A 26406-nucleotide genomic window follows, 5' to 3' on the forward strand; every position below is an offset into this window, starting at 1 on the left:
CTCCTGACTTTAAGTCCCCTCTCACCCCCCATCTCTCTTTATGCCCCTTTCTCTTCACTGAATGGGCAAGACCAGAAAAAGCAAAGGCTGCACCAGGGACACTGAGTATTCCCTCATCTGCCACTCACTCCAGTTTTTTAGCTGGGAAATAGGAAGTGAAGGTGGGTGGGGGCGGGGAGGGGAACATGGAACGTAAATCTCTAAACTCTCTAAGCTAAAGTTTCCTCAAACTTTATTCTGTGGAGCTGCTGTTCTTTGAGTGACTCTGTAAATGTTCCATGTTCAAATGCTTTTAAGAAGTTGCAGTTGTAACCTTGGAAACTCTTGCAGTGTCACAGTGCCCACTCACCAGTGGAAGGTTCCAAGAAGTCCTGCAGTTGGGAAACATCTTTAACTTTTTTATATTTGATTATTTTACTTTTAAGTTCCAGGATACATGTACACAATGTGCAGGTTTGTTACATAGGTTAACGTGTGCCATGGTGCTTTGCTGCATCTATCAACCTGTCATCTAGGTTTTAAACCCTGCATGCATTAGGTATTTGTCCTAATGGTTTCCCTCCTCTTGTCCCCCACCCCCCGACAGGCCCTGGTGTGTGATGTTCCTGTCCATGTGTTCTCATTGTTCGACTCCCACTTATGAATGAGAACATGCAGTGTTTGGTTTTCTGTTCCTGTGTTAGTTTGCTGAGAATGATGGCTTCCAGCTTCATCCATGCCCTGCAAAGGACATGATCTCATTCTTTTTTATGGCTACATAGTATTCCATGGTGTATATGTGCCACATTTTCTTTATCCAGTCTATCACTGATGGGCATTTGGGTTGGTTCTGTGTCTTTGCTATTGTGAACAGTGCCACAGTAAACATACATGTGCATGTGTCTTTATAGTAGAATGATTTATAATCCTTCGGGTATATAGCCAGTAGTGGGATTGCTGGGTCAGATGGTATTTCTGGTTCTAGATCCTTGAGGAATCGCCACACTGTCTTCCACAATGGTTGAGCTAATTTACACTTCCACCAACAGTGTTCCTATTTCTCCACGGCCTTGCCAGCATCTGTTGTTTCTTGACTTTCTTACAATTGCCTTTCTGACTGGTGCGAGATGGTATCTCACTGTGGTTTTTGATTTGCATTTCTCTGAAGATCAGTGATGTTGAGCTTTTTTCATGTTTGTTTGCTGTATAAATGTCGTCTTTTGAGAATTGTCTGTTTATGTCATTTGTCCACTTTTTAATGGGGTTTTTTTCTTTGTAAATTTGTTTAAGTTCTTTGTAAATTCTGGATATTAGACCTTTGTCAGATGGGTAGAATGCAAAAATTTTATCCCATTCTGTAGATTGCCCATTTGCTCTGATGATAGTTTCTTTTGCTTTGCAGAAGCTCATTAGTTTAATTAGATCTCATTTGTCAATTTCTGCTTTTGTTGCAGTAGCTTTTGGCAATTTCATCATAAAATATTTGCTCATGCCTATGACCTGAATAGTATTGCCTAGGTTTTCTTCTAGGATTTTTGTGGTTTTGGGTTTTACATTTAAGTCTTTAATCCATCCTGAGTTAATTTTTGTATAAGGTTTAAGGAAGGAGTCCAGTTTCAGTTTTTGGCATATGGCTAGCCAGTTTTCCCAGCACCATTTATTAAATAGGGAATTCTTTCCCCATTGCTTATTTTTGTCAGGTTTGTCAAAGATCAGATGGTTGTAGATGTGTGGCGTTATTTCTGAGGTCTCTATTCTGTTCCATTGGTCTATATGTCTCTTTTGGTACCAGTACCATGTGAAACATCTTTAACTTTTTAGGCCCACATTTGTCAAGCTTATGCATCCAGAATAGCTATTTGTAAGTTTTAGGAAACTTCTCTTCCTGGGAACTATTAATACAGAGGAAACAAAGTGCCTCATCTGTAGTCACACGGCTAAGTAATGATTGATCAGTAACAGCAATGAAGGTTTTGCGGTCCCAGATTGCATGATCTTTCTTTTTCTCTAATTTAAACATATTCACGATGCTACTAAAAATGATGGAACAGAATTTGCAGAACTCAGCCCAACTCACCACTCAAAAGTTCACGACCCTCTCCTTTTAGTCTTATCCCCACTGTGCTCCTGATGGCTGGAAATGTGGAAATGGAAATTCATCACCAAAAGGAAACCCTTCCTAAGGAAGGAGCTAGATGCTCTCAGAGCCCAGAGGGTGGCGCTCAACTTTCCTCTTCTCCTGGAGTTAGCTCTGTGCTGAGTCCACTCCTCACTCCCATCACAATCCCTATCCTACCTTCTCTCCACAACAGGGAGTCCATCTCCTGTTCTCCAGGTTCCAGCTTTCCATCTAGCTTTTCCAAGGATGCAGCAGGAAGTGATGGCTAAATAGCACCTTTCTCTGTTCTGCCACAGAGTAAAACCTCTACCACATAAACAAACCTCACTCTCACTGATACTGACCAACTCCAACACAGTTCATGTGAGTTAGTACCTCTCTCTCTCCTTCTCTCACTTGCCGAGACTTCCTCTTCCTTTCGAGCCAGCTGTCTTGCACCAGGACAGCGTGGGAGGTGGGGGAGGCACAGGGGAGACTGAGCCTTTAGCATTCTGTCTCATGCGATATTTATATATGGATGATCACAGCTTTTTGATGCATTTTTTCATTCTTAATTGTTTTTCTCTGTTGTGTTTTCTTTTTTCCTACCTTTCCATGCTATTCTCAGAGGGAAATACCTTGCTGTGGTTGGTGAGGCTTCAGGGGCACATGAGAGAGGAAGGAGAGTGGGGAAGCAGGTGTAGGAGCCAAGGGAGAGCTTTCCCTTGGCCTTCTGAAGCTTCGCTGAAAAATCAATTCACAAAAGGTAGATTAATAGGAGAAAAGGCATACAAATTTATGATATATATTAAATATACACATTAATATAAGGGAGCCTTTAGAAGGAAGATCCCCAAATAGGGAGAAATCGTCTATTTTTATGCTTAGGTTCAACAAAATATGGACGGACATGTAGAAATGCAATTCAATAAAAAGGGTATAATCTAATGCTAGTGGACTGAGTGGGGAAACAGCAAGGCCTGTCTGCCTGGCTGTTTCTTGGCCTCTCTGTAGCATTCTTTCCTTCTGGATGTGGAGTAGAACCCTCTCTGGAATGGGCTACAGTTAGACAAGGTAGGTCAGATAATTTCTTTATGGCCAATTTTTACATAGAAAGGCAGAGGGAAAGTTAGAGTCATATTTTTAGGTTTTATAGCTGGCTTTGGGGAAAGGGGGTTCTGGTTTCCGCGACCTGCACTAGGGAAGAGAAATTCTAGTTTCTATAGCTAACCTGGGGGTGAATGGGACTGAGAGATAAGAGGGCAGGAGAAGGTCAGAGAAACACTTTTGCTTCTGAGGACTTCATTTGGGGGTATTGTTTTCTGAGCCCCAGTTGAGGGAAGGCAGGGGCAGACATGCAACCAGGCTGAAAGTACACATGAAATTAAAAATGGGATTCTGTTCCTGAAAGCACCTGGGAAGGTGCCCAATAATGTTGAATGAATCCAACTTAGATACTTAAGTGAGACACTCTGCATTATCTTGCCAGCAATTCCAATTTGCTTATATTTTTTTAAAAATGTACAAGCTGCTAACTTTAGGAGTGCAGCAATGGTCTTTGTGGAACACTTTCACAAGACGTTAGCTGAGTCTTTGGTTTTAACCATGAGTTTAAACACCCACGTATTGTTTAGTAGCAGTAGAAATGAATGACGTTTTTTGTCATTGTTTTGTTTTACTTTAAGAAACACAAGGCCAACCTGGCATGGTGGCTCACGCCTGTAATTCCAGCACTTTGGGAGGCCGAGGCGGGTGGATCACCTGAGGTCAGGAGCTCAAGACCAGCCTGGCCAACATGGTGAAACCCCATCTCTACTAAAAATCCAAAAATTAGCCGGGTGTGGTGGCATATGTCTGCAGTCCCAGGTACTTGGGAGGCTGAGGCATGAGAATTACTTGAACCCAGGAGGCAGAGGCTGCAGTGAGCTGAGATTGCACCACTGCACTCTAGCCTGGGTGACAGCAAGACTGTCTCAAAAAAAAAAAAGAAAAGAAACACAGGCCCAGGCTCAGTGGCTCTTGCCTGTAATCCTAGCACTGTGGGAGGCCGAAGGAGGCAGATTGCTTTAGTTCAGGAGTTTGAGATGACCCTAGGCAACATGGTGAAACCCCATCTTTACCCCCCAAAAAATCAATAAATACAAAAACTATGCAGGTGTGGTGGTGCCTGCTCATGGTCCAAGCTACTTGAGAGGCTGAGGTGGGAGGATGGCTTGAGCCTAGGAGGCAGAGTTTGTGGTGAGCCGAGATTGCAGCACATCACTCCAGCTTGGGTGACACAGCGCGACTCTATGGGGGCAGGGTGGGAGGGGGATAAAAAGAAAAGAAAACCCTGCAGAATCTCAGATTTGCTTTGCTTAGGGCAATGTAGGACACTAAGTTAAGAGCATTGCTGCACAAATACTTAAAACTGAGATCTGTAGACCAGCAGGATTAGCATCCATCAGGAGAAATCAGATTCTCAAATTGTCCCAGAGACCAGCTGAATTTGAGTGTGCATTTTAACCAAATACCCTGGCAATCCATGTGCTCATAGCAGTGTATGAGGAGCATTGGCTAAGAGTCTGGGCTCTAACCCTGATAACCTATGATTTGGTGATAGCTTGCAGGCAATAGAATATTCTGTGTGAGGAGAGAAACATTAGACCAGGGCCTAGAATGATATAAGTGCTCAACATGTGTTAAATATTATTATTGTTAGAAAAATAAAGGATATTCACTCAACATATATTTACCACATGCTTCCTGGGTGCCAAGAACTCTTTTAGGCACTGGGGACATGGCAGTGAAGCAACAGACAAAAGTTCCTTTCTTTATGAATTGATGTCTTAGTGATATCTACAAATGGCAGAGGGATTGCTTTTATTATAGGAAAATAATCTTAGGCTTTCAATACATATTAATTTTATTTTACAAATGTATTCCTCAATACATTTTGGCTATTAGAGAAGTGATAAGTTGAGGATTATTTGTCTTATTATAATTTTGTAAATTACAGGTTGTAGAGTGGTTGCCTTTACCAACAACAAAATAAACTTACTTGATTTTTTTTTTTTTTTTTTGAGCTCAACAAATACTGGCATCCTACTGCTTAAAGAATACAGTCCCAGCTCCTCCACATACTGAGCAGGATTCTTCAGTTTCATTTGTGTCATTCTCTGTCTAGGTCTCATGCTAACTGGTTGTGACTTCTTCTTTCCTGAAAGCTCTTAGCATCATTCCTGGCACAGAGTAAGCACTTGCTAAATATTAGCTCATATTACCCAAATCTTTGTTCACACACTTTCCTCTCTTTCTGGGATCCAACTCCAACGTGCCATTAAAGCCAGCTAAATATCTGAATCTTAAAGGAAGGATGGAAATCACTGCTGCTACTTCTCTGCTTCCTCAGCACTTTCTCTCTTTGCATTTGAGTAGGTGAAGGTAAGTGGCCAAGTGGAGTGGCCTCTTTGTGAGCCCTGGAGGGAGGGCCAGGACTGAGTCTTCTGGCCCCACTCCCTCAGCAAGGGCCTAGCGGCACTGGCAGTAGTTGCTAAGCTGAGTTGCTCAAAATCCATTTGTGGAACCCGCAGAGCACAATAGAAAGGCAAACAGCTGTGCTCAATTTCGGATTCAGAGACTCTCCATGGTGTCCTTGGAAATTGTCAGAGCAAGTTTTGGCCTTTCATAATAGGATTTTGTGACTCTCCATGGAAAGAAAGTGATGTTAAAAAAAAAAAAGAAGAAGAAAATTACTGACAGGAAATTCTAAGAAACACCAGGAAGAGGAACTTAGAAGAAGAGTTGACATTTTGAAAGGTAGCAGTTAAGTGCCGTAGGTTACTCTCAGAATGATGGCCTTGCTGGCAACAGCCAAGACTGGGGCCTGGGACTCCTTAGAGGGGTAAGGGAGTACCCTTATCCTGGTGACTGAGAAATAAAGAAGCCACACTGCCTATATTTTGTCTTTAGATTCTGAGAATACGTGTACCCCTATGCAGGCATATACACACATATACATAAGTACATGCACACACAGGCATATGTACACACATACATGTGGACATGCACACACTCCCTGTGCATACTCATACTACCCACACTCATACAGACATAAACATAGAAATTAAAGCAAACATAAATAAAAATACAAATCTGAGCACATTCAAAAGAGAGAGAACAGAGCAGTAAGGGAATCTGAGACCACACTGCATGAGGAAGGGGTGAAGGTGTTTAGCCAGGAAGAAAGCGCATGGTAGGCCAGGTAGATTCTTCTAAGCCATAGAATCCTGACTTATGGAAGAAGAACTAGGATTCTTCTAAATGAAGCAAAGAGGTAAAAAGTCAGGTTGGAACTCCAGACAGTTGGAAGTTCCAGGAAGAAGATTTCAGCTCAGAGTGATAGTCAGGCTACGGGGTTCAGAGTCTAGAGTCTAAATTTGGAATCATCTCTTTTATTTTTGACTTTCGTCTCTGTCACTTAAAAACTGAGCCATCACAGGCAACTTACTTTATCTCTCTGAGCCTGTGTTTCCCCATTTATCAAATGATGGCAATAAACACACCTACTACCTGTTAAGTTTAAGTGACCCACGACTTGGAAGAGCTTATCACAGTGCAGGTTTAAGCTTTAGGTCCCACTAAACCTGGATCTTCCTCTGGAGATATGGAGTTGTGCATCAAGGCAATTGGGGCCATTGCCTTTATTTTGATTTAAGAGGAGCTCTTGAGAACTGCTCTCTGAACATACTTCCAGGTGTGTCTCCAGGAAGGACCTCTTTTCTCAAAAAGGGAGGCCTATAATTATCTCCTACTAACAAGTCAGTCTTTTTTGTAACCTTTCTCCAGCCTCCCGGGAAACGACCGGCTGGTTGGTCTGTGCAAGCAAAAATCGACGTGTACCTGTGGCTGGGCTCCATCAAGCATGCCAGTGCCATTTTGGACAACTTGCCAGTAGGCTATGAAGCAGAAATGCCCTCCAAAGGGGCTGGCACCAGTCACCCCCCATCTAACCTGCTCTACCAAGGTAGGGTCCCCACTGGGCAAAGAGGGTCATTTGAGGTCTCAGATGGGCTTCTGAAAAGATAATAAGGAGGGCATCATGCATGAGTTTTTTGCACATTATTTTAGGGCCAACTTATTGGCCTTCTTAAGTACAGTTTCTAAGTGTTCTACCTTACCTTCCAATGCCCCATCTAAAAAGAGTAAAATCATTAAACACATGTGGAATAAACACTTACGTTTCTCTGTTAATAGAGAGGAAGTAGTTTGAGTTTCTTTGTAGGCAGATTATGTAGGTTGAGTTGGCATTTTAAGCAAAAAATGTCAGAATGTCAATAAGTTATTGTGCTTACATGATCTGTGGAATTAAGGCAGATTTTAATTTTATGTGGCATTGGAGTTTCGACATATTAACAGCAGATATTCACATTTCCTAGTAGTAACCCAGTGGAGACTGGTATCAGTAGGTTCACTCATATTTCTCCAGCTTGGTTCTTGGCTTGGCTGCTTTTAAAATTCAGCATGCTTTATAGAATCCTTTTTCTATATAGTTATTTTCTATAAGTGCCAACATGTTTATGTTTTGATACATTTTTGAATTTTATTATAAATATTCATTACAATTGCATTTTGCTTTCTGCTTCCAAATTACTTCCATTTATGTTATCTCTTGCTGCTGAGTTCAGATAAAGCAGCCTGCAGTTTTACCGTCATTTCTGCTGAAGTTGAGTTTTGGGTTGAGCCAGTGTTGGAAACACTGGAGAATTGTCTGTAGAGTCAGGTCTCCTCTGTGGCCCAAGGCTCCTCTGATGTTGGTTGAACCTAGACTGCCAGTGGAATCGAAGTTGCTCAATAGTCAGAGAATACAAGGTTCTGGAAATACATATCCAATGGTTCAGCTCATGGTTTCTGTGCCCGATATAAATGCGTAAGAGCATTGTCTTTGGAAAATGCATAATACCACATTCCAAGCATTGTGCCTTACACTTTATGCATAAGATCTCATTGATTTCTCAAATCAACCCTGGGAAGACTCTTCATCTTACAGATGAAGAAAGTTATGTAGCAAAGATGATTAGAAATTGCCCAAGATCACACAGCTAGTAAATGATGGTGAAAAAATGTCTCCAAACCCTGCTTTCTTTCTACTGTCTTCCACCATACCTTGAGAGAGTTTTCATCTTTGGGTAAAAAACATCCACATTAACTTGATAGGAAAAAATAGGAAGCTCACTTGGCTTCCTATTTTTATAGACTATCTCTAGAGACCCAAGGACTTGGATGTGATTGCTATCCCAGCTACTAACAATTCAGAGAAGAGGAAAGACTTTTCCCAATGCTTTCTGATCCTCTGCAGTGTGTTTTCATAGAGTGACCTAATAACTTTTCCTGCTGTGCACTGGCATTGATGGCTTTGGCTGCCATCCACACTTACTGGAAAATTTTGTGCTCCAGAAAATACCTGTTCAGCAAATAATTAGTTTGCACCTATATACGTAAGGCATGGTGGAAAAACTAGTGGGCGACATAGAGATGAGTGAGAGGTGATTCTGGCCCTCAAGTGGGGATAACAGACAAATCTCTCAAAACCACAGGTAAAACGCAAGCCATAGCACAAGAGGTGTACACAGTAAAGTGTGAGGAGGGTGACTAGATTAGTCCCGGGAACATGGCTAGTAAGACTCAAGGTTTCAGAAAAATGAAAACTTACACTGAGTAAATGGTGCTCCCTGGTGTTGTGCAGTGCACAGCTTGTGTGGCTGCCATTGGGAGGTCTGCTAAAATTACAGGGTTAACCATTTCAAGGGCAGCTGATGAACATTTTCATCGGATGAACCATTTCCAAGTTCACTGTCAGCTGAGAAATTTGCCAAACTATGTAGCATGCTAAGGAACACATGGGCCATCTCTAGAAACACTCCTGTCGGGAAATCCCTGTGCCATCTGCTGAACATTCCATCATTTACTGTTGCCATTTTAAGGGGCTCCCTTGCCAGCAGGGCCCAGTCTGTCATGTGAGGGTTTATTGGTGTATGTGGCAGTGGGGACAGAGGGACAGTGGGGACAGACTTAGAATTGAGTCCAAAGGAATCACTTCTCTGGTTCTCCCTGCCTTGACAGAGTGTGGCGAACTTTCACTGCAAATACCTGGACTTAACTGGGAAGTGTGCAGAGCTCAAGTTTCCAAATTCTTTGCAGGATTAGAGTGGGTCTGATATGGTTGCTGTGTTCTCAGGCTCCATATTGGTCCGCATGCAGCTAGACAGTGGCATGGGGTGGAGGGTAGAGGGACAGAAACGTGTGTGAGCCTCAAGACAATCAAGGAGATGTCTTTGGCACCTCCTGCCTTTCCTGTCCCTCCTCACCCTGCCAATCAGGGGTCAAGGCCTGTAGCATCCAGGGCTGCCATATCCCTCCCACCCCCTCATTTCCATCCCCTCTCCAAGGGCAGGGACTGTCTTAGTTACCACAGAATCCTCAGAGATCAAGACTGTACACAGTAGGTGCTCAGAATGACCCTGGCTGGCTGAATGGAAAATGAGTGAATGGATGACTTGAGAAATATATTGTGTTTATTGAAGTGAAAACTATGTGGAACAGCCCCTTTCGCACACACACACGCACACACCCACACATGCCCACATGCACACACACGCACACACCCACACATGCCCACATGCACACCCATGCACACACCCACACATGCCCACATGCACACACATGCCCACATGCACGCACACACCCACACATGCCCACATGCACACACACGCACACACCCACACATGCCCACATGCACACACACGCACACACCCACACATGCCCACATGCACACACACGCACACACCCACACATGCCCACGTGCACACACTCATGCCTGTATAAACAGGAGAATTACTGGGGAGTAAAATGTGGTATTTTAGAAAGAGAAGAGGATTTTAGAATCAGAAATAAAATCGACGCTCTGGCATGGGTTAATTGTGCAAACTTTTGAAAGTCTTTTAACCTGGTTGTGGGCCATTTTTCCTCATCTATAAAGTGGAGGGCATGCTATTTCGCATGGTTTTAGTGAAGAATAAGACACATAACCTGGTGAAAGCACCAAGGAAGATGGCTGGGTTCAAAGTACCCCATAAATATCACCTCTTCCCTTTCTTCAGGGCTTCCATTCCTGTCTCAGAGGAGGGTGGATGTGGTTGGTGGTCTCTTTTTGTCTGTCTGTGGATACATAGATGGACATCACACGCAGACACACATGTGCACACACTGTTCTTGAAAAGCCCACTAACACCTGCCCCCTTGCATGATTCGTCCACAGAACAGCATGTTTTTCAGCTGAGAGCTCACATGTACCAAGCCCGGGGCCTCATCGCGGCTGACAGCAATGGACTTTCAGACCCTTTTGCCAAAGTCACGTTCCTTTCTCACTGCCAGACAACAAAGGTAACCAGGGTAACCAAGACAGCCTGCTTCTTTCCTGCAGTCTGCAACTGACCCACAGAAGACCCCAGGAAAGAAACAACGGGGGCATGTTGCAAATACCTGCATCTTTGGGTGTGTAGATGTTTCAGACTGAAAAGCGAATATGTGCCCAAAAGGACTGGTGTGGGGAAGGTCTATTGTTTCAGTGTGATTCATTGTCCTAGGGCAAAGGTGCAAGTCCCTGAGGCAAAGGAAGGCTGGGAGAAAAAGAGGAGTGAGGAGGAGAAGGCTAAAGTGCCAGGCACAAGGCCAAGTGCAGTGGGGAAGGAGCAAATGAGGAAACAGCACAGATCAACCTGCATGAGGTTTATGATCCAGTCGTTATGAAGGGGTCTCAGAGGGGAGAAACATTTGCCAGTTTTGTGGTCAAGATGCTCTAGACTTTGCACTCACCAGCTGGGGAGCTTTGCATGCTTTTAACATCTCTGTGCTTCACAGTCCCCCTCCTCTGGAAAATACTACTTCATAATGGATGTTGTGAGTATTAAGGGAGATGGGTTGTCTTAATCCATTTAGCATTGCTTATAACAGAATACCTGAAACTGGGTAATTTCTAAAGAAAAAGAATTTATTTTTTACAGTTATGGAGGCTGGAGGTCCAAGGTTGAGGAGCTGTATCTGGTGAGGGCCTTCTTGCTGGTGAGACCCTGCAGGTTTTGAGGCAGCACAGGGCATCACGTGGCAAGGGGGTGGAGCATGCTAATATGCTCGCTCAGGCCTCTCTTCCTCTTCTTCTGAAGCCACCAGTTCCCCTCCCATGACAAACTGTTAATCCATAGATGAATCCATTTGTGAAGGCAGGTCCCTCATGACCCAAACACCTCTTAAAGGCCCCACCTCTCAATACTGTGACATTAGGGATTAAATTTCAACATGAGTTTTGGAAAAGACAAATATGCAAAGCATAGTATGGGTCTGTGCCTGTTTCCTTTGTCTTTCTCCCTTTCCTGTACGAGTGTGTGCATAGGAAATGTGTGTAAATAAAAGGTGAAAGGATTCCTAATCAGCAAAAATCCAGTGGGATGCTTTTCTCATTAGATTCTATTCTCTAAAGATTTATTCTGTTCTCTGATTTGTAGTTTGAAAAGAAGAAAACTCAGTAAAGAATTGCCCGTCTCAGGAAGTTAAGCATCATGGGTTAGTTAGCACACAGAGTGCCCTAAGGTTACTTTCTAGCTCATCTCCTCTCTGGCTGCATGTCTTTGGGCAAGTAACACAACTCACTAAACCTCAGGTTTGTCATTTTAAAATGGGACTGTCATGAAGAAGCAGATAGTTAAGTTTATAAAATGATTGATAAATGCTGGCCATGACATTGGCTGATGTTGAGAGGGCTAACATTGTTCTCCAGGGCAAAGCCCATGACCTGGATGTTAGAGTAGACTGTATTTTGATTTATGACTCGCACACTGACAGCGTGACGTGAACCAGCCTCACATTCATTGAACCAATGCCTGTCGGGTGCTGGCTTTTTGCCAGGCCACATGCTGGGCTTTGGAGGATGAGAGGAACCAGACTCTGCTCCAGTGTAATATGCAATCCAGGCATGGATGCAGGCCTCATGACACACGAGTCACTACACTATGACAAGCCTCAGGGTGCAGGCTTGTCATACACCCTGCATGTGTATGACTTGTGACTGAAATACAGAGTCCTACAAGAGCCAGGTAGAGAAAGGGTTAGTTCTACCTGGGAGAGAGGTCAGGAGACACCTCAGAAGGAAGGTGACTTCATCCTCTTTCAGTGACTGAGCATAAAAATGAGAAGACAACAGACTACTTTCTCTTTCCTGTGTTTTGAGAGTTAGTATGGAGCGTGGTGATGTTGAGTACAGACTCTGGAGCTGCACTTCCTGGGTCAAAATCCATGCTCTTCCGTTTATCAGCTGTGTGACTCGAAACAAACCTCTCTTTGTGCCTCAATTTCTTTGTCTGTGAAATAGGGATGATAACCTTGTACATTCCTTCCAGAGGATAAAATACCCAGGACGGTACCTTGCTGAAAACTAAGGCCTATGTGACTGCTTGTTGTTGTTGTAATTGAGGCTTCCTTCCTACAGCAAGGGAGTTCTCATAGGATGGATCCCTGGAGCCCTCCTCCACCTGCCACAACACTGTGGAATTCCAGGGCCTGAGTGAAGTACAGGATTTGGATGAAATCCTTGGTCTGCTGTGTAATTATCCTTGTATTTTGTATCTCCATACAGCATCTTCATTTGATTTACATCCATATCTCAAAGGAACAGATGGCTTTTGTTTATGAAATAATTATTTGAAAGGGAAAATAGGTTCTGTTGAGTTCTGGACTTTGTCTCCATAATTTTAAGCCAAGTACCTCATTTTCATTAATAATAATAGCTGCTATTTACTAAAAGCCCCCCACGTGCTGGGCACAAAGCTAAGCATTTTATATGCATCATTTGCTACATCTCACTGCAGCCCAAAGCTGGATGTTATCAGTGTCTTCATTCTGCAGATGAGGAAGGTAAGGCTTGGAAATGACATAGCTAGAAGATGGTGGAGCCAAGATGGAAACCCAGGTTTGTCCAATTCCAGAGTCACTTTGCTTAACCACTCCACTTCCATTTTCATAAGAAAGGGTACCAATTTCCCTCTCCTGTTTCACTTCTGCGCTAACACAGAGGTGACATGCCCCCTTTATGTATTTTTAACGACGAGGAAAGCTGAACCTGGGCCCCTGCAGTCATAGCCGAGTGCCACCGTTCAGCTGGTAGCACTCACCTGACCACAGGGGGCTCAGGGAGAAAAAGCCTCCGAAGGCTGGTCCTGAAAACCAGCGCTTTACAAAGTGACATAATGGAATGAAATATTTCAAAGAGGAGAATCCAGTCATTCCCAACATCACTGAGGATATGGGACATAGAAATCTTGCGACTGAAATACAAAGGGAAAGAGAGAAAGCTCCCACAGAGAAAGGCTTCTGGGATGAAAGAGGGAAACGGACTAAGTGGCTAAGAGGGAGCATTAGAGGAGAAGGGGAGGAAATCTTAGAGGGTGGAGCATGGAACCTGCTATTTCCAACAAACAGATTGGGGCTTAGTCTTGAGGACATGGACGGTCTCTTACCCCAGTGCACCAAGGCTGCCATGTGGCAGGCGTTCAGTAAATGTTTACTCATTTATAAAAGACTATGGGCTGGGATCGGGTAGGATGGGTAACAAGCAATTATTGAGCATCTGATGTGTGCCAAGCACTTAATATTCTTGGACAATTGTCAGAACTCCGCAGGGTAGGTGCTAACCCCATTTAAATGAGGAAAAGTAAGGTTTGGAGGGTTTATCTTCAACATGCCCAAGTCCAACATAGGGTAGGTAATGAAACTAGAATTTCACTCCAGAGTTATCTGATTCTAAAGCTATACTCTGTCCATGATAGCTGGCTCCCTCATCAAAATGTTAGCTAAGTGCTACCATAACTTCCAAATAATGTCATTTAACTCAGTTATAATGCATAACTCTTTAAGAAAGCCCTTAAGAAATGAGGCGAATCATAGGCACCTTTGCAGAGTATTTTATCCTCTGGAAGGAATGTACAAGGTTCTCATCCCTATTTCACAGACAAAGAAATTGAGGCACAAAGAGAGGTTTGTTTAAAGTCACACAGCTGATAAATGAAAGAACGGGAGAACGTGGATTTCGACCCAGGCCGTGCAGCTCCAGAGTCTATACACTTCATATCACGCTCCATACTAACTCTCAAAACACAGGAAAGAGAAAGTAGTCTGTTGTCTTCTCATTTTTATGCTCAGTCACTGAATGAGGACGAAGTTACCTTCCTTCTGAGGTAGGTAGGAGAATATGTTTTTGTTTGGGTGAATCTTTTAGTACCTCCTGAAGGTGGCCATGCAGTCCTTTTACTCAAGGGAGCAACTCCAAGGACAGGTCAATACACACTTAGTCGTGCAAATAGCTATTGAGCATCTGTTATGCACAGAGTGCTGTGTTAGTGTCTAATACTGTGCCTAGCACATTGTAGGTCCTGAATCCTACATTTATATGATGAATGAGTGAATGAACAAATGCTGGCCTCTGGAATCTTATCAAGTGGTATTTACAGCCCAGTACCAAAGAAGATACCAAAATATTTCTATAGGAAAGATGCTGTGAAGATCATAAATTGCTTTGGTATTACGCTGTCAAGTGCATGCTACAAGACAGATCACATTTCTATTTTGAAAAGCATCATAAAAACACGGTTCTTTGTGATGTCACTGACACAGGGTAACTTTGCATTGCGGCTTTTTAACTTCTGTTATTAGTTGATTGAAGCCATTCATTTCCTATTGGAAAAGTTAGATTTTCTCTGAAACATTTAAAATCTTGTGTGTCAGACATAAAGTACCCTAAAAGTGAAAAAGCAAGAAGAGATGGAAATTGTGAAAATGCACAATATTTTTATGACCCACATAAAGAAAAGCAATAAAAATATTCCTTTGTGACCACAGGGCAAATGACTTAATGCTGTGACTAGAAATGACTCGATGTAAAATGCTGAGGTGACAGTTGATATGAGTTTTGGAGTCCAGGCCAGGTGTCTCTCCAGACTTCCCTCCTAGATTGAACAGTGACAGACAAAGGCACAGTTCAGAAACTTTCCCTGGACCCAGCGGCTGCTGTGATACATTCACCTATGAAATCACTCATTTGCCTGGAAGAGAAAGAAATGTGGTTTTGAACTCTTTCCAGGACTAGGCTCCTGCATTAATGGAACAGCTTCTGCCCAGGTGCGGAGTCCACTTGCCCTGCAAACAACTCCAGTATTCAGCTGTGTGAAATTGACAGGTTTCCAAACATCCAATTAACTAGAGAAGGAAATGCAAGACCAAATATGCCCTCCCTTCTGAGGGCACCACTTAAATGGCCTACGAGGGGGCTGTGAGCCACTTCTAGGCAAGATGCTCATGGTCTGAGGGCAATTATGCAGATTATTTTCCTCTGTATCCTTTGACTTCTCCATCTGTATAATGGGTACAGTCTACTATCAGTATAAGAAAGATGTCATGCAAAATGGTGAGGGTGGTTTTGAAAACCTTGATCTATTTAATTCAGTCAATAACCACAAAACAGTAGAATTCCACATAAGGAATATTAGGTCAAATACCCAACTTCGGGATATTTGATGACAAAATTTTATTTGCTCCTAGGTCAAGAATCATGTAATCTTCCCAATCCTCAGTGTTCTCATTCATAAAATGGAGATAATATTAGCATCTACGTGGTGAGAGTGGATGAGGTTAGCAGCCTGCCTGGGCTTTGCTGCCAGATGGTCCAGGTGGAATCTCAGTTCTGCCACTTGCTGGCTCTGGACAAGTGAGCCTCAGTTCCCTGATCTGGAAAATGTGTGTAAATAACTGAACCCACCTCCCAGAATTATTGTGAGGGTTGAATGAGACAGTGCATGTGAAATTCAGTGCCCAGCACACCATAAATGCTCAAAAAAGTGGCTAGTGTTATCATTGGCACTACTGCGAGGACTGAGCTGAAAGTATGTATGCAAAGAGGGTGTTAAACATTGTAGGGGCTCTGCTCATGAAACTTAAGAATGTACGCTCCTCTGCGGTCAGGAGTCTTTGTGTTTCCTAGCATTGTTTAGTACATAGTAGCTGCTCAGTTTACATAGTCACTTGAATATTGAATGGATGAGCAATCACAATGATGATGTGTTCTCTTTCCCCTGTGTAAGTATTTGATGAATGAACCTTAGAGCCCCTACAACTCAGTTGAATGGTCTTTTGCTTTTCTTTGGTCCCTCCTTCCAGATAATCTCCCAGACCCTCTCTCCGACCTGGAACCAGATGCTGCTGTTCAATGATGTGGTGCTGCATGGAGATGTGAAGGAGCTGGCAGAGTCCCCGCCCTTAGTGGTGGTGGAGCTGTATGACAGTGACGCCGTGGTGAGTGTCCCCCTGGGCCAGCACTGACCACACCTCATAAAAAATGCCACGTTGAACTCACTCGCTTTATTTTAAAGTAAATAAAGTCCTGACGCTGTGAGTGGTGAGAACACTAGATGTACCTAGAGGCAAACTTGACCTCTGAAAACAGTTCACAGAACCAAAAAGATTAGTGATGATCATTTGCTTTACGAAAATAGTTTTTCACTGATTTCCATTGAACTGGCAATTAAAATCGGATCTGGTTTACAGAACGTCAGTCTACACACTTCTTCGGGAATGTGATACTTGTATAAATCAACCTGCAACTGTACCCAGCCTCCAGCTAATTCCAGGTCCTATTGTTGTTTAATAAAAATGTCCATGCCTTTTGGAAACAGGAGGTTTTTACTGATCCACCTGGCTGAAAAGAAATGGATGGGTATTTTCTCAGACTTTCTGTGTTTCTTTCTCTCTTGCTTGTTGCTTCTGCGCCCTACACAACACATTCATCTCTATCCCTTTTCTTTTATGATGTGAACCAAACCTCTTGTTCTCCAAAGATGTTTGTGTGCTGAACCCTTGGATAGAGCCAAAAGCTTACTAGAGGATTTTTTTAACTTACACAAATATTCTTTTCTTAAATTAGGTCGTCTAAAATGAAAGGGTTTGTTTCTTTATTTAATGTCTCTACCTCCGCATGAGGTTGCAGAAGCACAAATATATTAAGTAAAACAGTAGTTCCAGGAAGCCTGCCTAAAGCTTCCCCACCTCCTCGCAGTACTCCTGACAACCCGTGTCTTTGGGCCAAAGCCAGGAGGGAATCAAGAAGTGAGCATCACAGAAGGGGAGCAGAGACCTTGGAGACCATGGAGATCATGAAGTTCCCATCTTGCTTTCTAGAGGAAGAAACAGACACAGAAAGCTCAAATACCTTCTTTAAAGTCAGTTGGTTGGAGGCTGAACCAGGTCCCCTGTGCCCACTTTTGCCTGTACAGGTGGTGGAGGCTAGTGTAGCAGTCTCTCCCCTATACATCCACATTCTAGCCCTCCAAGCCACTCCCTCCCTCTGGGCCCCATTCCCCTATCTATAAATTGGCGATAGATGTGTATATTTATGGAAGAGGATTTCTACTATTTAGCATGTAGTACAGACGTTCTGTAGGGAAGACCACAAAATAACTACTTTTTCAATTTTGTTCTCAAGAACATGCTTTCAATTGTTAGTGTTTACTTTCTATGCAGAAAACAGTAATAGCAGTAGAGTGTCTTTGAACACTCTACTAGGAAAAATCAGGTGACAGCAAACATTCCAAAGGATCTGCAGGGCAGAGCACCATCGTGGTTGGGAGCACGAACTTCGGAGCCAGGCAGACTTCAGTTTGAGCTCTCATATCTGCTACTGTCTAGCTCTATGCCCTTGGGCCAGCTGCTCAACCTCTGGATGTCTCACACCTAAAAAAAGAGTTAAAAATAATACCTTTCCATAGGATCATGAGGACTAAAGGAATGTTGTATAGGCTTTGCATAGGGACTGGTATATAAGTGCCCAATACATAGTAATGATGAAGATGATTGATATGTTTAAGTGATGGGGGACTAGTCCTGCCCTATTTTTCTTGGTAGTAAAAAAGGATATTAAAATATTTTTGTATGTATGTATATAGGCCATAGTCCTGTTACACTAACCTGCTGGGCTGGCTGTGTTTCCCTTTGCTGCCCCATTGCTTTCCATTTCCCTTCCAGATCTCCATTCAGCAATGGCTTTTCCTGGCCCAACCCTAAGCCAAGCCCTTTACGGAGAAATTCAGCTGACATTATTGACTCTAAAGGGAAAAAGAAATGTGGGAGAGAAAGAATATGAAAATATGTACTTTGCTCCCAGAGAAATACATGTAGACATGGAAAAACTTTTGTTCACCCTTGTGTGCTGCAGCTAAACAGGGCCCAAAATATGGTGATGCTCAGATTAATGGAATCAGAATCTGCTGGACCCATGCTTCCAGTCTAGAACCTTACCTCATTTTCCAGTGGCCTCATAAGTATCTGCTGGTTCTGGAATAAATGAATTTATATTTGGAAAATTGGTTGCTTGGGCTATGTTTACTCTTTTGTTTCCAGGGCTAATTTGAATTAACCATTCCCAGCTGGGTTAATGAAAAAATTGTTAGGCAGATCACTGATTTCCTAGCCAGCTGCCCTAACTCCACCCATCCCCAAAACAGGTCTGTCTCCACTAGTGGACACCAGCAGGCAGTTTTGTTTTCAAGTGTGGTTGAACAAAAGCCCAGTTTCCACCTCAACCAAGTTTCCTTCTACAGCTCGGGTTGCACATGTTGCTTCAAAAGTCCAGAGACAATGAAGCAGCGTGACTGCTAAAACCCAGCCTCAGCCAAAAAGAGCAAGGGCACTGGCCTTGGATGGCAGAGGTCATTTATCCAACAGCTTTCACTCAACCAGCATGCATTGAGTATCTGCCCTGTGCCAGAGGACACAGCAGTGAATAGTGCAGGCAACTCTGCCCACAAGGAGCTTATATTCTAGCGGTTCTTGAGACAAATAGCACAGCAGAATGACTGTGCAGCCCCATGCTGCCTCTGGGGGAATGTGCACACAGTCTTGCAAAAGAGGCAGGAAGCAGAGCCATCGCATCGCATAGTTCTTACAGAAACATATGGCCTACATACATACATACAAAAATATTTTAATATCCTTTTTTACTGCCAAGAAAAATAGGGCAGGACTGCCCCATCACTTAGACATATCGATCATATTCATCATTACTATGTATTGGGCACTTATATACCAGTCCCTATGCAAAGCCTATACAACATTCCTTTAGTCCTCATGATCCTGTGGAAAGGTATTACTTTTAAATGCTTTTTAGGTGTGAGGCGTTCAGAGGTTGAGCAGCTGGCCCAAGGGCATAGAACTAGACAGTGACAGATGTGAGAGCTCAAACTGAAGTCTGCCTGGCTCCAAAGCTCGTGCTCCCGACCACAGTGATGCCCTGCCCTGCAGATCCTTTGGAATGTTTGCTGCCACCTGATTTTTCCTTTTCCCCTTCCAGTCTTCCCTGGATAATTATTTTAACTATATCCTACTGAGCTCAATATATGAGGAGAGAGATAGCCCCCAAGATAGCTCTGGGCCAGAAAGCCCCTAGGATGACCACCCCCGCCATCTTTTTTCTTTTTTGAGACGTCTCTCTGTCACCAGGCTGGAGTGCAGTGGTGCAATCTCGGCTTAGTGCAACCTCCACATCCCGGGTTTAAGCGATTCTCCTGCCTCAGCCTCCTGAGTAGCTGGGACTACAGGTGTGCACCACCATGCCCAACTAATTTTTGTATTTTTAGTAGAGACGGGGTTTCACCATGTTGGCCAGGATGGGCTTGATCTCTTGACCTCATGATACACCTGCCTCGGCCTTCTAAAGTGCTGGGATTACAGGCCTGAGCTACCGCGCCCAGCCAGGATGACCCTTTTAGGAGCATGAGTGGAACCCACTGCTCCCCAGACCTGTGGAAATGGGCAAGGGGAGCTTGGCAGGAGAAGAGAGTGAGACACGGATGCTGATGGTTTTGTGGAGGTTATTTGTAAAACTGCATTGATGTGGATCAGAACCAGGTAATAAATGATCAGGAAATACAAACTCATTTCTTTTCTTCTTTAGGGGAAGCCAGAATATTTGGGTGCCACAGTGGCTGCTCCTGTTGTGAAGCTGGCTGACCAGGACTATGAGCCCCCCAGGTTATGCTATCACCCCATCTTTTGTGGGAATCTCTCTGGAGGGGATCTCCTTGCTGTATTTGAACTGCTCCAGGTGAGTGAACCAGATGTGGCACCAGATCTATCAGGTCTACCTGGCTAGAGAAGTGGCCTCACCACAAGTGCCACTTCAGTGAAGCTGTGCCTGATCCCTCGCTGCAATCCCACATCTGAATGTGTCTCTTGGGGACCCGAGAGGTGCACTTAAGAACTGAGGTGACTTGGACTATTCCCATATCCCCTGAGCTTATAAGTCAGAATCTCAGGATGAAGGATTCCTGTGGGTTTGGCCAACGATGCTTGAGCAGCCTTGTATGCAAGTTCCTGAGCTCCATGCAGGCCATAAAAGGATACAAAACAGAGAGGAAGCAAACATATGTGGGCATTTACCATGTGTCCGGTGTGGTGACTGTTGTCTCGTATACCTTTCATCACACTAAAGCTCCCTCTGTCCTGCTGAGGTAGGTATTATGATTCCCATTTTACAGATAGTAAATTTAGGATTAAAGTGATTGACTGACTTATCACACAGCTGGGTGAACTGAGTTGACCTTAGACCTTTAAGGCCTTTTGCTCCTTACACTATACGGTTTTGCAAAGACAAAGAGCTCTTAGTCCTTCACACTAAGACCAAGGGGGATTTATGAACGTGTGTCTGGGGAGACTTTTTCAGAAAGTAGAAGCAGGTATTGGGAAGAGAAGCTGAGTCCCTGAAGTCCAGCAGTCTAGGAGAGGAACACATAGGATGTGGAGAGAACCTGGAAAAGAAGTGAGCAGGTGGAGGGGCCTGTATCAGAGATTTCTCCCCTTGGCCTCCTACTCACTGAGGCACCAGGAGGCGCCTGGTGGTACTTCGCCTTTTAGTCAGATCAACACCTCTGTCTTAGGCTGCTTAGGCTGCTATTATATAATAGAATTCTATAGACTGAGTAGTTTAAACAATAAGTGTTTATTTATCACAGTTCTGGAGGCTGAGAAGTCCAAGATCAAGGTGTCAGCAGACCTGGCATGACTGGTGTCTTCATGCGACCAAGAGAGAGAGAAGTTCTCTCTCTTATGTCTCTTCTTATCAGGGCATGAATCCCACTCATGAGCATTTTGCCCTCATGACCTCATTACTTCCCAAAGGCCCCACTTCCAAATACCATCACATTGGGGTTGGTATTTTAACATATGAATTTTGGAGAGCCATATTCAGTTCATAACAATGTCTACATAGGTAAGCCTAGTTTTCAGCAATCCCAATTTAAAAACAAAACAAAAAACATCAAATAAAGCCAAAACTCAATTAGTATAGAAACCAGAAGGCAAGCATTCCTAACACAAAGAGAATGAGTTAAGAATGAAGGTGCTAGAGCTAGCATCCTCACTGGGATTTTAGACTTTCAATGGGATTAATGCCCGGATAAGAAGAGACAAAAGAGAGATAACTTCTCTCTCTCTTGGTCGCATGAAGACACCAGTCATGCCAGGTCTGCTGATACCTTGATCTCGGACTTCCCAGCCTCCAGAACTGTGATAAATAAATATTTATTGTTTAAACTACCCAGTCTATAGAATTCTATTATATAATAGCAGCCTAAGCAACCTAAGACAGGGGTGTTGATCTGACTAAAAGGTGAAGTACCACCAGGCGCCTCCTGGTGCCTCAGTGAGTAGGAGGCCAAGGGGAGAAATCTCTGATACAGGCCCCTCAACCTCATAGTAGGAATCTCAGTTTCAGCATTTATTAGTGTGTGGCCTTGCGTAAGCTACTTAATCTGGGTTTCACCTGCAAAATGGGGATTATAGTCAATCTATCTAAAGTGCCTGGCATGGAATAAACACTCCACAAATAGCTATTTAAGCTGATAATGATGCCTTAGAATATTAAAGCAAGATGTCTAATTCTACCATGTATTTCAGGTAAAGGAACCGAGCTGGATAGAAAGGTAATTACTTGCTCAATATGGCAGGTGAGAGCCTAGAATCCAGAGAGTTCCACCAGAGCTAGGGATTCTGGGGAGCATAATGAGGAAGGGAGCAGCTTTGGGGTTAGACACACTTGTATTCAAACCCAGACCCCGCCCAGGTCTACAGCCATGGGGGTTGCACACGGCTACAGTGATGAGTTCTTAAGCTCATCAAAGACTTTGAGTATGGTCTAGTTTTTGCTCCATGTAAGGGAGAACATTTTGAGGATGGAATGGCTGCCTTGGAGAAGGAGTGAGCTCTCTGTTAGGGGAGCTGAGGCTGGGTGAGAGTTCTTGGAGGAATGGATTAGCAGGAATTCAAGCATTGGCTCTAGTTCCACCATGACTGCAGGCTAGGAGGGTAGGACTAGAAAAATCTTTGTCTTACAAATCTTAAAACCAAATGGGATTCTAACAGAACCAGATCTAGTCAAATAGATTTGTGTTGCACAGCAAAATGGACTATCAGAACTGAATGTAAACTTCAAAACTGTTGGTCCAGTCTTAAGTGAAAATCCTGGTGATTTTAGACTGTCAATGAGGGATTTTAGGTCAAAACCAGCATTGAATAGTGTTGGATTGATATGAAGGGAGTTTTGCCATGTTTTGTCCTTCTAATTACTTCTAGAAGAAAGCCACTTTTGATGTTCATGTGTCTCGAATATCTCTCAACTTGAAACCTCCCTTTTTAATAAGAGATAGCTCAGGTTTCAGGCACAGTCCCTTCCCAAGAAGATCAGTGACACCTATGGGAACATTTTCCAAAGTCTGCCTCTTGGAACACCAGTCCCTCCAAATACAGTAAAGAGAAAGTTTAAGAAATGCTTCACATTGGCCAGGCGTGATGGCTCACACCTGTAATCCCAGCACTTTGGGAGGCCAAGGAGCACGGATCACCTGAAGTGAGGAGTTGGAGAGAGCCTGACCAACATGGAGAAACCCCATCTCTACTAAAAATACAAAAAGTAGCCAGGCGTGGTGGCACACGTCTGTAATCCCAGCTACTCCGGAGGCTGAGGCACCTGAATCGCTAGAACCCAGGAGGCAGAAGTTGCCGTGAGCCAAGATCATGTCATTGCGCTCCAGCCTGGGCGACAGAGCAAGACTCTGTCTCAAAAAAAAAAGCATCACATTGCATATTCCAAGAACACTATTTTGTTTCATTGGTTTTCTTCTTAAAGTGACTTTCCATTTCTGTCAAGTAGTACTTGTTTTACCTTGCAAGATGAAGTTTCCTTTTTTTAAAATAAAAGTGTCTAATAAAAGAAGACGTTGTGGGATGTACAAGTGGTAAAGGTGGTCATGGAATGGCTGACTTGGGAAAATGAGATCTAGTCCAGCACTCCCATTTTGCATGTGAGAAAGCTGAGGCTCAATGCTAACTGAATTGGATTCAGTCAACTCTCTTTTCACTACACAATGCTGTCCTAATAAGTGCTCTGGGTCTGAGACCCTGCATCTGCCAATGAAGGCTGGACTGGTGGATCCCCAAATGCTCTCTGTGGGCTCAGCTGTCTGGGTTCTGTAGCCCCACCTCTCATCCTTCCTCCTGAGGCTGAGAGCATTTCTCAAGCTTTCTTGTCACTGTATTTGGAGTGGGCTGAGCCCTGAGCTGGGCACACTGGTGAGAGACCCTGCTGCTTCCTGACAGCCGACTTAATAAAGTAAGCACTGTCAGAGGTAAGTAGCCTGAGATACAATTCATTAGGATTTCATTAGGACTTCTTCTCATTTGATCACTTGTTCAAAAAGTAATTTGATCACCAGCATGACTGTCTTAGCATGTGGATCTCATACACGCTGAGAAGACAGGGGCTGGAAAATGCCTTCATTTGTTACCAGCTGTTCTCAGTTTTCATTTGTGGATGTCTGGCATCAGTTTCTCTATCTCCATTACTGAAACTGCCCTTGCTCAGAAGGATTTAGAGGCGGGGAGGATCACTTGAGCTCAGGAATTCGAGACTAGCCTCGGCAACATAGTGGGATCCCCGTCTCTACAAAACATAAAAATTCAGCTGGGTGTGATGGCACTTGCTCGTGGTGCCAGCTACTCGGGAGGTGGAGGCGGGAGGATTACTTGAGCCTGGGAGGTCGAGGCTGCAGTGAGATCATGATCACACCACTGCACTCCAGCCTGGGCAGGAGAGCAAGAGACCCCATCTCAGAAACACGTGAGGGATGTAATACCTTTGTTCTCCTATGCACCAGACTGAATTCATTATTTTCATTTCCCTCCTCTATCCAAGTTCGCTGCTCCCTGTCCTCCCAATCCTGACTCATAGCCCCGTTGTTCTCCCAGACACTCCAGCTTGAAAATTCAGTAAGCCTTAATTCTTTACACCATGTCTTTATCCATAGCCAGGCCTGCCCTGTGTATTGTTGAATTGTTCCCATCCCCTGTTCCCATGGGTTCTTTTAGTGCTCATCTGAATGTTACATTGGCCTCCTTGCTGGGCTACTGGCCTCCTTTACTTTTCCTGTTCACTCCATCCTCCACATTCCTTCCAGAACACTAGTTGGTGTTACCACCCTTCTCTCCAGAAATCTTCAGTGGCTCTCACTTCTTACCACCAGGAACATTTCTCAAAGTCTGGTTTATTTTGGAACATCACTCCCTCCAAATACAGTGACAAGAAAGCTTGAGAAATGCTTTATATCACATCTCTCTTGGGGATCTGAAATGCCATGGTAATTGGGGATCTGAAATGCCAGTTACCATGGTAAAGAAACTGAGAAGTCCCGCAACAAAGAACTTTTTTTAACTTCTTTTTCAAAACTTGATATTTCCCAAATGTATTTGACCACAAAACCTTTTTCCATGATAAGTGTTAATATTCCCTGAAGAGGAAATCTGCCCCATAGGAGACTGTCACATTTCTGAAGCCTGGCTGTTAAGCTGTCCTGAAATTTGTCCTCAGACTACTTTTGTAGCCTCACATTTTAGCTGCATGTTAACTGGGCAACCATGCAACTAACTGGGCAACCATGCAACTAACTGGGCAAAGAGCCTTTAGATGCGGAGGGAAGAGCAAATTCCAGACCCTGAAGCCTCACTATGCCTGGCATGCTCAGGGAGGTCAATGTGGCTGGAATGGACAAATGACAGGAAGCAGGAAGATGAGGCCAGTGGGAAAAGATCACATGGGGCCTGGTAAGGACTTTGGCTTTTATTCTGGGAGAGATGGGAAGCCAAGAGAGGACTCTCGGCACAATGACTTATGTTGCAACGTGAAGATGCTGGATCCAGTGTATTCCGAAGGGGCAAGGAGAGAAGCAGAAAGGCCCATTGGGAGACTCTTGAAGTTACTCAGATTGGAGATAAAGGCACCTTGAATCAATGTAGCCATGGAAAGTAAAAGAGGTAGGCTCTGCATGTATCTTAAAGGTAGAGTCTTTTGGATTGGCTGATGAGATTTGACATGTGAGGTTTATCTCTCCACATCACACAGAAAAGCCCACAATATTTTACACATCATAGACTCACAGTAAAATATTTTGTCTGAGCCTGGTGGTTCACGCCTGTAATCCTAGCACTTCAGGAAGCTGAGGCAGGAGGATCGTTTGAGCCCAGGAGTTTAAGACCAGCCTGGGCAATATGGTGAGAACCCATCTCTACAAAAAATAAAAAATTAGCTGGGCGTGGTGGTGGAGGCTTCAGTGAACTATGATCATGCTACTGCACTCCAGCCTGGGTGACAGAGCAAGACCCTGTCTCGAAAAAAAAAAAAAAAAAAAATGCATCTATTTACTCATTGAATGAACAAACATTCATGGAATTCTGTGTGTGAGCCAGATTTCAACTGTCGGGCCATTCCCCGGGCCCCTCACAGCAATGTCCCCTTCTGCAATCTCAGAACTGTCTGTTGTTATTCACACTTTGGCCTTCTTTTCCATTCTCCGTACTTAGAATACTTGTTTCCCCTACTTTTATAATGTTTCTCTTGTTTTCAGAACCCTCTCTCTCCTATTACAGTTTTCCTCTCCTTTGCTGCTTGAATATTCTCCTTCTGGAAAGTCCACCTCCCTTTCTTAGTATGTTTTGCTTCTTGTGTTGGTCTGCTATTGCTGCTCTAACAAATGACCACAGACATGGTGGCTTAAGACAACCCAATTTGTTATCTTACAGTTCTGCAGGTCAGATGTTTGAAAGGGTCCCTCATCGGGGCATCAGCATGTCTGTGTTCCTTCTGGAGGATCTAGGGGGAAATCTGTTTCCTTGTCTATTCTGGTTTCTGGGGATGGCCTGCATCCCTTGGC

The 26406-nt window shown here is 43.8% G+C and overlaps 1 protein-coding gene across 2 annotated transcripts in view; it reads left to right on the forward strand.

Annotated features, from left to right (window-relative positions):
- FER1L6 (fer-1 like family member 6) overlaps window positions 1–26406 on the forward strand; it is a 260996-nt gene that overhangs the window by 166857 nt on the left and 67733 nt on the right. For both annotated transcript variants that reach the window (XM_055287184.2, XM_055287185.2), the window contains exons 19-22: window positions 6905–7082; window positions 10374–10498; window positions 16316–16450; window positions 20103–20252. In XM_055287184.2, coding sequence (XP_055143159.1) covers window positions 6905–7082; window positions 10374–10498; window positions 16316–16450; window positions 20103–20252 — 588 coding nt within the window. The remainder of the gene's footprint in view (window positions 1–6904; window positions 7083–10373; window positions 10499–16315; window positions 16451–20102; window positions 20253–26406) is intronic.

This window comes from Symphalangus syndactylus, chromosome 7 (genome assembly GCF_028878055.3).
Source record: "Symphalangus syndactylus isolate Jambi chromosome 7, NHGRI_mSymSyn1-v2.1_pri, whole genome shotgun sequence".
Lineage (NCBI taxonomy): Eukaryota > Metazoa > Chordata > Mammalia > Primates > Hylobatidae > Symphalangus > Symphalangus syndactylus.